This window comes from Quercus lobata, chromosome 5 (assembly GCF_001633185.2).
Source record: "Quercus lobata isolate SW786 chromosome 5, ValleyOak3.0 Primary Assembly, whole genome shotgun sequence".
Lineage (NCBI taxonomy): Eukaryota > Viridiplantae > Streptophyta > Magnoliopsida > Fagales > Fagaceae > Quercus > Quercus lobata.
Genome location: NC_044908.1, coordinates 81,221,147 through 81,234,858, shown reverse-complemented (window position 1 = coordinate 81,234,858; position 13,712 = coordinate 81,221,147). Strand labels below are relative to the sequence as shown.

Below are 13,712 nucleotides of genomic sequence, written 5' to 3'. Positions count from 1 at the left end.
TGCGAAGTTAATTTTTCCCAAGTCTGTGGCCGAGGAGCCATGCAGGACTTGGGTTCTGTTGAACACTTGGTGAGAATCGTATCACAGTTAATTTCCCCCAAGTCTGTGGCCGAGAAGCCATGCAGGACTTGGGTTCTGTTTAACACTTAGTGAGAATCATTTCGCGGTTAATTTCCCCCAAGTCTGTGGCCGAGAAGCCATGCAGGACTTGGGTTCTGTTTAACACTTAGTGAGAATCGCTTTGCGGTTAATTTCCCCCAAGTCTGTGGCCGAGAAGCCATGCAGGACTTGAGTTCTTTTTAACACTTAGTGAGAATCATTTCGCGGTTAATTTCCCCCAAGTCTGTGGCCGAGGAGCCGTGCAGGACTTGGGTTCTGTTTAACACTTAGTGAGAATAGTATCACGGTTAATTTCCCCCAAGTCTGTGGCCGAGGAGCCATGCAGGACTTGAGTTCTGTTTAACACTTACGTGAGTAACTGCACAACAATACGGCATTTAAAAATTATATCTTTCATTAATAACAGTACCTTTTCAGGTTGTTTACATTCCAAGGGCGTGGCACTACACGTTCGTCCAAGTCTTCCAAAAAGTAGGCTCCTATACCGGCTACAGAAGTGATGCAGTACGGTCCCTCCCAATTTGGTCCGAGCTTTCCCTATGAGGGGTTCCTTGCAGTGCCTAAGACCTTCCTCAGTACTAGATCCCCAGGCGCTAATGGTCTGGACTTCACCTTGGCGTTGTAACCTTGCTTGAGCTTCTGCTGATAGTTAGCTAGGTGGACCATCGCGCCCTCCCTTCTTTCGTTGATGAGGTCCAAGCTCTTTTCCAGAAGTTTGTTATTGGTAGCGGGGCAGAAGGTAGTGGTCCTCTGGGTTGGGAAGTTCACCTCCAGTGGAATGATAGCCTCGGCCCCATAGGTCATTGAAAAAAGGCTTTCCCCTGTGGACCTACGAGGCGTGGTACGGTATGTCCACAAGACATGGGCTAACTCCTCTACCCATCTTCCTTTCGCGTCATCTAGTCTCTTTTTCAGTCCATTCATTATGGTTTTATTGACGGCTTCCGCTTGTCCATTACTCTGGGGGTAAGCTGGCGTGGAGTACCGGTTAACAATTCCTAGCTCACTGCAGTACCTTCTGAAGGCTTTGCTGTCAAACTAGAGCCCGTTGTCCGACACCAGGGTGTGCGGGGTGCTGAACCTGGTGACTATATTTTTCCAGAGAAACCTCTTGACATCGACGTCCCTAATGTTCGCCAGCGCCTCAGCCTCTACCCATTTGGTGAAGTAGTCGGTGCCGACGAGAAGAAATTTTCTGTTCCCTGTTGCCTTGGGGAATGGACCAAGTATATCTAAGCCCCATTGCGCAAATGGCTAGGAACTGGACAATGGGTTTAGCTCTCCACCAGGCTGGGTGTATGCTTGGAGCGAATCTCTAGCATTGGTCGCACTTCTTCACATAATCCAGGGCTTCCTTATGCATGCTCGGCCACCAATAACCCAGCGTTAAGGCTCTGTGAGACAAAGACCTACCCCCCGTGTGACTTCCACAAATTCCTTCGTGTAACTCTTCCAGGATGAGTTCAGCAGCCTCTGGGTGCACACATAGCAAATATGGCCCTGAGAACAAGCGTCTGTAAAGCTTGGAGTCCTCCGACAACCAGAATCGAGTAGCTTTTCTCCTGATTTTGCCAGCCTCAACCTTATCATCTGGCAAGGTGTCATGCTTTAAGTACAGAACGATAGGGTCCATCCAGCTCGGTCCCGCCCTGATGTTATGTATTCCAATCCCATTGGCCTTCTCTGTTAGTGGACGGAGGATCTTTTCTACCAGAATGACTCGAGGTAGGGGTTGAGCCGAGGAGGTAGCCAACGTCGCGAGAGAATCAGCATGAGTGTTCCCACTTCTGGGTACGTGCGTCAAGCGGAAGCGATGAAATTGGGTCTGCAGGTGCTTAACCCAAACTAGATACTCTTGCATTCTTTCGTCCTTTGCCTCCATGTCTCCATTTACCTGCCCCACAATAAGTCTTGAATCCGAGAACATGTCTACGGATTTCCCCCCCATTTTTCGGATCATTCTCATTCCCTCCAATAGCGCCTCATATTCGGCTTCGTTATTCGTGGCTGAAAAACCGAGTCTTAATGACTTCTCTATGGTTATCCCTTCAGGTGAGAGCAGGACAAGTCCTAACCTTGAGCCCCTTTGGTTCGATGCGCCATCAATGTATGCTTTCCACCAAGTGAGTCTACGCGGGGAAACTGTGCTGCTCACCCGCTCACCAGCCCCCAGTAAGACCGACACTTCCTTTCCTTCTGCTGTAGGCTCCGCAAATTCTGCCACTAGGTCGGCGAGGACCTGGCCCTTTACAGCGGTGCGAGGCATGTATCTAATGTCAAAGGTGCCCAAAATCATTCCCCATTTTGCAATTCTACTTGTGTAATCGGCGCTGCGCAGGATGGACTTTAAGGGGAGTTGAGTTAACACCACAACAGTGTGTGCTTGAAAGTAGTGGGGCAGCTTTCTTGTGGCCTGTACGATGGCCAAGATAGCCTTTTCGAGGGGAAGGTAACGGGTTTCTGCCTCCTGCAGGGATTTGCTAACGTAATAGACTGGTCGCTATGTGCCGTTGTCTTCTCGGATTAGCACCAAGCTTACTGCATGCGGGGCCACTGCTATGTAGGCAAACAAAACCTCGTCGGCCTCGGGGCTGGACATAATTGGCGGTTGGGCGAGGTATTCCTTTAGCTGTTGGAAAGCTATAGCGCACTCCTCATTCCACTCAAATCCTTTCCACTTGTGTAATAGGAGAAAAAATGGCCTGCATCTATCTGCTGAGCGCGAGATGAAACGGTTTAAAGCTGCTATCATACCAGTAAGCTTTTGGACTTCTTTAGGGTTCCAAGGAGGCTGCAAGCTATGGATGGCTCTTATTTGGTCAGGGTTAGCCTCAACGCCTCTGTGAGTCACCATATAGCCCAAGAAATTTCCAGATCCCACTCCAAATGAACATTTGGTTGCGTTCAGCCGTAGTTTATACTTTCTTAGTATTTGAAAAACGTTGCCGAGATCATCAATATGGTTGGGAGCCAACTTACTTTTAACCACCATGTCGTCTATGTACACTTCAATGTTTTTACCCATCTGCTGTTCAAACATCCTGGTCATCATCCTTTGATAGGTTGACCCGGCATTTTTTAGGCCGAAGGGCATCACTTTATAATGATAATTCCCAACTGGGGTGACAAAAGCAGTCTTCTCCTGGTCTTCGGCGGCCAAGGGTATCTGGTGGTAGCCCTGAAAAGCGTCTAGAAAACTCATTCTAGGATGTCTGACAGTCGAATCTACCAACCGGTCTATCCAGGGCATAGGGAAGGGATCCTTTGGGTACGCCTTGTTTAGGTCGGTGAAGTCTACGCAGACCCGCCATTTCTCGTTCTTCTTCCTTACCACTACCGTGTTGGCTAACCACTCGGTTAGAAGACCTCTTTGATAGCCCCTGCTTTCTTCAATCTTGTGACCTCTTCTCTCACGGCGTCGGTATGTTCTTTCGACAGTCGTCGAGGAGCCTGCCTTTTAGGTGTTATGGCCAGGTTCACATTAAGGTGGTGGCAGATGAAATCTGGGTCGACCCCGGGGGCCTCATAGGGGTCCCAAGCAAACACGTCTATATTCTGTCGGAGGAAAGCAGTCAGTGCTGACTTCTCTTGGGGCGGCAATTCCGAACCAATTTGAAAAAACCTCTCAGGGTCAGATCCGACAAGTACTTTCTCCAACTCCTCATAGTTCACCTCCATGGCTGGTCCTCCACTGCCCGCAGTTGGGACCGTAGTCATTAATTGCTATAAGCCGTTCTCGGCCGAAGTGGAAGTTATGCAATCCTGTTGTCGCAAGATTGCCGACACCATGCATTGCCTAGCTACTCCTTGGTTCCCTATTATCTCTTTGATCTGACCTCCTGACGGATATTTCACCTTTTGGTGCAAGGTTGACGACACAGCCCCTAGTGCATGAAGCCATGGCCGGCCACGATAGCTGTGTAAGGGGAGTATGCATCTACGACAATGAAGCTCACTTCTACCACATCTGAGTTTGTTTGCATAGGCAACCTAATCATGCCTCTCGGGATGACGACCTTTCCTTCAAAGCTAACTAAGGGGGAATCGTATGGCGACAGGTCTTCCTGCTTCAAGTTCAGTCCCTTATACAAATCAGGGTACATTATCTCCACTGCGTTGCCTTGATCAACTAACACCCTTTTCACGTCATAACCTCCTATTCTGAACGTAACGACTAAGGCATCATCGTGGGGTTGGATAGTTCCTTGTTTGTCTTCCTCCGTGAACCCGATTAATGGCGTGGCGCTCATTCTAGCTCTCTTGGATTCCCTGTCGTCTGGCTTAGTTAGGAAACTGCTCACTGACATTACCCTGAAGGGGACAGAGCCTGTCCTTCTAGGTGCGGCGAAAATGACATTAATTGTGCCAATGGGTGGCCTCAATGTACTTTGTCTGGTTTCATTGTTTGATGGTTCTTGCCATCTTTCAGGGCGATGCAGCAGATGTCTCAGCTTCCCTTCTCGGACGAGCCGGTCTAAATAGTTTTTCAGGTTCCTGCAATCATCAGTAGTGTGACCTAGCTCCTGATGGTATGCGCAATACAGGTTCTGATTACGCTTCAAAGGGTCGCCAGCCATCTTGTTCGGCTACTGAAAGAAAGGCTAATACTTCACCTTCTCTAGGATTTTGTGAAGAGGTTCTCGGAACACAGCATGGACTGCCTGAGCCCCAGTAGATCCGGACTGCTCTACATAGTCCCTACTCGGCCTGTTACTGTTGTTAAATCATTCCAACCTGAAGTCTCTCCTCTCCTGAGGGACGACCTTCGCTTTACCTTTCCCCATCTGCTGATCCTCCTCGACCCTTTTATACTTGTCAATTCTGTCCATGAGTTGGCGCACGCTGGTGACTGGCTTTCCAGTGAGGGACTTTCTCAAGCCATGTTTTGTCTGCAAGCCCCTTTTGAACGTACTGATGGCGACGCCATCATAATTCCCCTCTATCTTGTTATACATTTCCCAGTATCTATCTGAGTAGGCCTTCAGCGTCTCTCCTTCCCGCATGGACAAGGATGAGAGGGAATTGAGGGGCCGAGGGACTCTAGTGCTGGTGATGAAACGGGAATCAAAAGCCTGCGTCAGCTGTTTAAAGGAATCTATGGAATTCGGCTGGAGGGCATCGAACCATCTCATCGCCATGGGTCCCAAGTTAGATGAGAATATCTTACACATTAACGCCTCATCCCTGGTATGGACGGCCATCCTTTGATTGAATTGGCTTACATGCTCCACTAGGTCGGTCCGACCATTGTATATAGCAAACGTTGGTTGATGGAACCGCCGAGGAAGCACTGCCCTCTCTATTCTACGTGTAAACGGCGACTGGGAGATGCGATCCAGGGCCTTACTCATGGCATCGTTGGCCAGGCCTTGGTAAGATGGGCTTTTGAGGCCGCGTTTACGAGGCCTCTCTTCCTCGTAGGAAAAGGTCTCGCTCGGAGGGGTTCTTGATCTTTGCCGGTATTCGTTATCCTCATCATTGCTAGTACCCGAGCCGGGTGAAGTACGTTTCTGCTGTGCTCGGCGCAGCTTTTTCTTCAAATCGTCAATCTCTTGTTGTAAAGCCTTTCGATCGTTTTGCTTATGGGATGCATGATCCTTCCCCTTTGAGTGGCTTTTACTCGTGTGAGAGGTGTTCACGCTGCCCTCTCGCTGATTATCTTGGTCTTTCCCTCGTTCGATATTTAAAAAATTGTTCTGCCGTTGAGAATCTGCACGTCCAGTTTGGCGCGGGTTTGATCCTTCCATTTCCTACTGTTTCACTTGTCGAGACACAAATTCTCCCCACAGACGGCGCCAATTGTAAGAGTGGATTTTGGGACCCAGGCCCAGCAAGCAGGCGATTCTGGCCCAAAAGACCCTCAACAATGAATTTGTAGAGAGTGGGTCGAAGAACTAGGTCTAGACAGAGTAAACGTAATTGTTAGTAAGCCATGCAACCATTTGAACGTGGGGATGTTTTATTAAGTGTCCTGGGATAACAGTTCATGGAACAATATCTTAGGCTTTGTTTACAGAACTTCTCTCTTTTTCTCTCTCTTTTTTCTCTTTCTTTTCCTTCCTTTCCTCCTCGTCCCCCTAGTCATGAGGACTTTCTTCTCTTATATATCATCCTTAAATTGGTAATGGCCCTACACTTGTTAACCATCTGGGCCTCTACTTGAGTGCCTGTCTCATAGGACACCTCCCCTTTTTCTGTGAGTTGTACTAGCCAAGATAATACTATTCTCCTGTCTTTTCTACATTAATGCGGCTGGAAAAGTAGCTTCCTTGTATTTAATGCGGCAGTTGTGGTTGCCCCCCTGAGCGTCCAGCATTTCCCTTCGATTTGGGACGATTTCCCACCATGTGAAGGGTGTGCGTTGGACTCCCATTTGATGCGTCCGAGGAGACACTCCTCCTCGGACGCCTCTTAAACAAGCCCGGCCCAGCCCAACAGGGTTGGGTTGGAAGTCCTTTGGCCATGTCTTCACTTTCTGTTATGGCTGGGCTCCACATGGGTACCAAGGCCCACTGTTGACTGATGAATTTTACCCCCACACATTATATTACAATAAAAAATAATTATTTATTCCCACACATTGCGTGAGTCTGCAACTAGTTTTATATATAAAAAACAAAACTACTTAATATAATTGAACCTTTTTATTCGTTTTGAATGGTTGTATACGGTGTATTAAATTTCAAATCAGCATGTTACAAGCATGAAACTTTGAAATGTCTAATCTTCATATTAGCATGATGTTTGGAGATCTATAGCAAAAGGCTCTAAGTAATATATTGTATGTGATGAGGCTCAAAATAATAGGGAAAAAATATAAATTGTATTGAGGTAGAATATTAGTAATCTTCACAAGATATTTCACCTCAAATAACGAAGTAAAATTATTAATGAACTAAAAAAAAAAGAAAAAAGAAAAGCAAATCAAAATAGAGAAAATCAGCATGAAGAGTAATTCTTCTTGAGGAGAAAGTTCGAGCAATTTAGGGTAATCTGTTTAAAGAAAAAAGTATTTTGGAATGCTAAGTTTTAATTCAAACTAATTTTTTTTGTTCAGAAAAATTTCATCAAATTTCATGAAAGAATCTATTATGTTTACTCAATGAATTTAGGTAAAGACAAAGTTTAGCCGCAAAATTACTCAATAAAATAAATATTGCTATATATTTTTGAAAATGGTAAATTATAAGTTTGGTCCTTAACCTTTATACCAAATGTCAATTTACTCCCTAATGTTTTAAATGTGTTAGTTTAGTCCCTAACCTTTTAGTATTGTGTCAAAATAGTCATTACCATTAAGTGATTGATAGAAAATGCTTACATGGCTAATGGTTAAAATAAAAATATTTTTATGCCAAATCAAATGGCGTGTACTGCCATCTGAAATTTTTTTAAAGAACAGTTTATGTTAAAATTGGGATCTCAAAACCAGTTTATGTTAATAAATCACTGACTCAAATCTTTACTTGAGCCTTGTGGAAAAAGACTGCAACTTGTTATGGACATCTATTTAGTTGCTAAGAAACTTGAGAAAAACAATGGAAACTACGGTCTCGAATATTTGTTTTGTGATTTTTCCATGTTTTCAAAAATTGAAGTTTTTCTTCTACTATGCTTGAGATAACTGAGCTATAGATCTAGAATATGATTGCGTTAGGTTTAGATTGAAGTAATATTGTTCAATCAGTTTAATGATAGGGATAAATGTATGGAATAAATCTATTAATTATAATCAATTTTCATTGTTGATTAACCAAACCCCAACTCCCAAGCGTTCTACGCTCAGAAGGAGAAAATCAAGCCAAAGGAAGTGAAGCACAAAACCTTGCCGATTCCTTCTTTTCTTACAAGTTTGATTACCAAAACCAACAAGAACCAACAAGTTATTCCAAAGCTTGAAGACTTTCTTGGTGACTCGTAGTCTAATTGGAAAGCAATTGAGAGGTCCACATTCTCGACATTGATGCCTTAGAATTCAGATGATCATAGGTCGCTTGTATGGAGTACAACGATTTTAAGATCCCAATTTTAACAAAAACTTTTTCTTTTTTAAATAAAAATTTATTCCAAGTAACAATACGCATGTCATTTAATGTGGCATAATAATAATTTTTTATTTTAGCCATTAGCCACCTCAACATTTTCAATCGATCACTTAACGGGAGGAACCATTTTGACACAACACCAAAAGGTTAGGGACTAAATTGGCACATTTAAAACGTTAGAGACCAAATTGACATTCAATGTAAAGGTTAAGGACTAAACTTATAATTTACCATTTTTGAAAATCTAGCCGTTGAATTGCATGTTCTTAATGCTCTTAAAACACGTGTTTGTTTCAATAAGATATTATTTACTATATAATCTATAAGCTCATATTTTATGCATAAATTTAAACTATAAAAACTTGCAATTTAAACAATTTATTGATGATATAGTTATTGATCTTTAATTTTCTAGATATTTTGTAAGCATGAAGGATATAAGAATAAAATGTAGTCCAATGGTGGATTTGTCAAAATTTACCTCCAATAAAAAGATATTGAGTAAAGTTGTAGCATAATACAACCAATTTTGTAACTAAACTTTGTCCCATATGTAATCTAATCACATTTAATTTATATATAAAACTTTTCGCCTATTTAATGTTATGTTTATTGTTATTGTTATTGATATAATAATAATAATCATAGTAATAATAATATTAATTTTGATAGCCACCACAACAACAATTATATTGAAGAAGACCATATGTGTAATAATAATATGTTAGAAATGATTTTTATTTTGGTCATCATAACACTAGTCATTACTGATTCCTTGACTTTGCATTAAGGAATTAATGGAAGATTGTGCAATTTGTTTTGTTTACATTCATAGCAGTTGGGCAAGGTTCTAGTCAAGTTCTCAAATTGGAAAAAGATTTGGTCATGAATGCCAAATGTAATAAAAAATAATCCCAAAAAAGCAAAAGACTCAATGTCTCCCCCCCCCCCCACAAAAAAAAAAATACAAGCCCAACCTAAGACCCGAAAACCTCAAAAAACTATGCAGATTTCGGTCGGGTTTGGTTTCTTATTAGGTTTGGTTGTAGGTGACTACATCATTTTTCTTTGCATTCCTGTTTAATATTTTATAAGACTAAATTATAGCAAAATTCCCACATCCTACTTAAAGAGCATTTGATTGTGCTCTCCACAAAAATTCATTAAGAAATGCCACAATATAAAAGCCACAAATTTTCCCCATTCCAATGGCCAACATCATTGCTGAGCCTTAAAATAAAAAATTAAAAAAAAAATCGCTATTTTTCAAGAAACTAACAAATGAGAATCCAAACTATCATTGGTCTTACCAAGCCTATAAGGTTGAAGAGGTATACCAATGTAAATGTTTTTTTTATTGTTAATGTTATCCACCAGGCAGTAGAAATGTATGGAGTAGATGCCAACAATGCCCCAAGAATCTAGTTTAAGATAATAAGGGCCGTTTGGTTATAATTTTCAAAAATTGTTGTTTAAAAAGATGTGAAAATTGTGGTTTAAAAAGTGTTGTTGAAAAACGTATTTTTAGTGTGAATAAAACAAAAAAATGTATTTGGTATCATGGTTTAAATAACATTTTTCAGTGTTAAAAAAATATAAAATATGTGTTTGGTATGTGTGTTTTGAATGATAAAAAAGCTGACCAATGTACAAAATAAATATATTTTAAATTAGGAGAGAGAAGCCCATAAATCAGGAGAGAGCCAAAACATTTAAAAAAAAAACTGACAAAGTATGAAAAAGCTGACCGGCACTAGTGTTTGTTGTTTGAAATAATTATGGAATTACCGCTAAGCACTAGTGTTTATTGTTTAAAAACTATCCGGAGCTGATTTCAAAAAATGGGTTTTATAACATTAGTTTTTGAATAATGTTTTCCAAACAATAAGGACAAAACTGGTACACCAAACATATATATATATATTTGAACACTAGTGTTCAGTGTTTAAACACTGAACACTAGTGTTTAAACATGGTGACCAAACCGCAAGTTTCACAGTCAATATGCACAACATAATCTTCATAACGAGTATATATGTTAAAACATAAGGTTGTAAAAAAGTAAAGAAAAAATACATTGAGGTGGGACAGCAGTAATACTTACAAAAAATGGAAAATTTTAATGATGAGTAAATTTTATTTATTTATTTATTTTTTGAAAAGCAATTACATCAAATTTGCACACTAAAATATATTTTATTTGCTTAATGAATATTGTTTTTTTCTTTTCTTTTTTTGAGGATGACTTAATGGGTATAGGTAATCTAATTATATTACAGTTATAAAAATTTTATCTTAGTTATTGTTATTGTTATTTTTATTAATGTATTGTTATTGTTATTAGACCAAATAGGACCAATGTGGATGGAATGGAACAAAGTAGACTGAATAAGACTAAATTGGACCGAATAGAAATTTAGTGGAAAAAGGTGGACTAAATAGGACCGAGTGGACCAAATAGGGCCAAATTGGACCAAAGAGGACAGAAGGATTGAATAGAACCAATGTGGATTGAATAAGACTTTTGAATATTTATCATTTTTATTGCATTTTTAGGGCTTATATTTCTAATTTCTAATGTCTATTTTAATATTTTCTTTATATTTTTTAACTCAAAACTAAAGAGTTTAGCCCAGATATAATAAAATTTCAAATGTTTCAACACAAAAATTAAGTAAAAAGCGAATTTTTGAGCTAAACTTACAAAGAAAACCTATAAAAAAAAAAAAATCAATTTACGGCTCAATTAGTCTAAAGTGGACTGAAGGGGGACCAAATTCGACCAAGTCGACCAAATTGGATGGAAGTAGACCTAATTGAACTGAATAGAAATTGTTTAGTTTTTAGGGAGAACAAATTATCCTCAAAAAATTATACTTATATTACAATACAAAATAATTATCTATTCTTATGCATGGCATGGATTTGTGACTAGTTGCATATATAAAAAATGAAGCTACTTGATATAATTGAACCTTTTCATTCGTTTCTATATTGAAAGCTTGTATAAGGTGTATTAAATTTCAAATTAGCACATTACAAGCATGAAAATTAGAAATGTCTAATCTTCATGTTAGCATGATGTTTGGGCTCTACGCCTCTAGCTATTGGCCAAGATGCTCCATTTCATGCTGCGTAAAAGCATATTGGTAGCCTTGAACTCTACCTACGGGCCAAGATAGCTATTGGATATGACGCAAGTGGGCTATGTGTAGTGCTTCATTGAAATTCCTTATCCTTTTGCACTTGCAAAGTTTTTGTTCATTGTTATGATACTTTTTTAGGATTTGGGGTTTGGATTGCTTGAAATAGAGGGGATATTGTGCCTCAACTATTGGAAATTGTGGGAGTTTTGGTGCACATCTTCTACTATCTCCCTTATTCAAACTCAAATAATGCGTGGTTTATGCCGTTGATAATTTGGCATGGTTACTTCTAAATAGAAGCAGAAGATGGAGAACTTATCAGTATCTTACTCTTAGTAGCATACTTGCATTTATTTTTAGGAACATTTTGCCTTTTTATTATTCAAAAAAGTAAATAAAAGGGAGAAAAAAAAAACTTTTACCTTGTGATTGTAATAATACGTGTTGAGGAAAAGATTACCTGTGGCCAACCTTGTCTAATGTATCTATAGCTGACCCTGAATTTGGGACTAAAGCTTTGTTGTTGTTAGTTGTAATAAGGCTCAGTTGATTGTCGAGAGTTTCTTTCTTCTTTCTGTAAGTTAAGAATGTTAGAGTGCTGGTGTCGCTCCTGTTGCAGAATCAAAGGTGTGGAACATATCTAAATATTGCTTTTATTTGGTATTTCTTTTCTTGTGCTGCTTTTTTGATACTCTACAAAGGTACATTGGAATTATTCTGTTGTGCTAAATTTCAGTCCCTGTAAGGTTGTAACTGGGTGTTGAAGAAGCTTGTTACATTTGACAACATTTGATTGCTTGTGCATATGATACATGGATGCAATACTAAAATGTAAAAGAGCTGAATCTCATTCTAACTAAGGAGTTTCTTAAATCAACAACCAAACCTCTAGAATCTAGCAGCAAATAAGAGAATTTTACTTCAATTGAATTGTTATAGCCTAAAAAAACTAACAAACAACAAAGATTGACTCCTTTTGTCCCACATCATTTATGAACTGATTTATTAGAACTACTTTACCATGACCAATATACAAAGCAACCCCCCCCCCCCCCCCCCCCCTCCAAAAATAGTGCAAATTGAATTTGCTCCTAGTGCAACATTCTCTGTTGTGTTGGTATAGTCCTTAATGGTTGGATCATCAGGATAGATATATGTTGTACTTGGACATTATGAAGCAGCCTGAGCGTGTATTAGTATGTATGTTTGTTTGTGCCTTAACTTTCCTACATTTGTGCTAAGTGCCAGTTTAATGTCTCTTTTATTTCTAATCTTCTCACAAAAAAAGAAAAAGAAAAAAAAAAGGCATATGTTTGTCTATTAGAGCATTTTCATCTAAGAATTTCATCCTATCCTATTTTACCATCTAAAAAAACTACTTTATCATTTATACCATACCATTTTACAACACACCAAACATCCAAACTTTTATTTTTCTATTCTACTTATTAAAATCATATATCTACCCAATAAAATAATATATCCCAAAACCATATCTATTTACTCCCATCTCTCTCCTCTCTCTAATTTTTACCTCTCTTCCACTGAAACCAAATCACCTCCATCGTCCAAAAAGGCTAAAAAAAAAAAAAACCCCACCTGTAGAAATCCAATAGAAATCAAACCTAGATGCCAAAAACCTTAAATTTCTTGGAATTTGGCTGATTTCTCAATAGCCCAGAACTCAAACAAACCTCCAAAAATAAAAACCACTTGCAGAAACCAAGTATCAATCAAACCCACTTTCAAATAACTCTCTCTCTTTGCATCACCTCTCGTTGCCACCAACACATCAAACCCACTTCCACTATTGACCCAACTGCCACAACAACTCCACCAATCTCCAAAGAAATCTAGGAAATCGTGGCCCACCCAGTGAAAAAACCCAGACACCACCATGCAAAACCACCACTGCACTGGCTATCAACCACTACCAAATCACAATACCCACCACCATGCCACCACCATTCCAACCACCAAAACCCACGCCGACAACCTTAGATGAAACCCACGTTGACAACCACCAAGAGAAACCCACGCCGATCCGAACCCACGCAACCCACAACAAACCCACAGCCCAACGCCGATCTCCACACCACACCCAAACACTGATCTTTGCGCCAAACCCTAAACGCTGATCTCCGCGCCACCACACTAATCTACAATGAGAGAGAGAAGAGAAATAATGAGTGGGTGGTGGCTTGCCATGGCCGGTGACAGTGGGTCAGGCCATGGTGTGGTGGCTATGGAGTTTTGAGTTTGAAGAGAGGGAATGAGTGAGGACTGAAAGGAGAGAGAGAATCAGAGATTGAGAGATGGAGAGAGAGAGGAACTGATAAAGCAAACAGTGAACCAAATAAAATATTAGTAATTTTTTTTTTTTTTTTTAACAATTGAGCTA

General features: G+C 40.1%; 2 protein-coding genes across 2 annotated transcripts; both read right to left on the bottom strand.

Annotated features, from left to right (window-relative positions):
* Positions 1-1,435: 1,435 nt before the first annotated feature.
* On the bottom strand, positions 1,436-3,837 carry LOC115991267. The gene is made up of 3 exons (XM_031114987.1): positions 3,523-3,837; positions 2,660-3,145; positions 1,436-2,587 (listed from the first exon to the last, which is right to left on the bottom strand). The coding sequence occupies exons 1-3, from the start codon at positions 3,835-3,837 to the stop codon at positions 1,436-1,438; spliced, it is 1,953 nt and encodes a 650-aa protein (XP_030970847.1).
* A 167-nt stretch (positions 3,838-4,004) lies between these two features.
* On the bottom strand, positions 4,005-4,697 carry LOC115991266. Its single transcript, XM_031114986.1, has one exon. It carries the CDS (start codon positions 4,695-4,697, stop codon positions 4,005-4,007), a length of 693 nt encoding a protein of 230 aa, XP_030970846.1.
* Between the last annotated feature and the right edge of the window lie 9,015 nt (positions 4,698-13,712).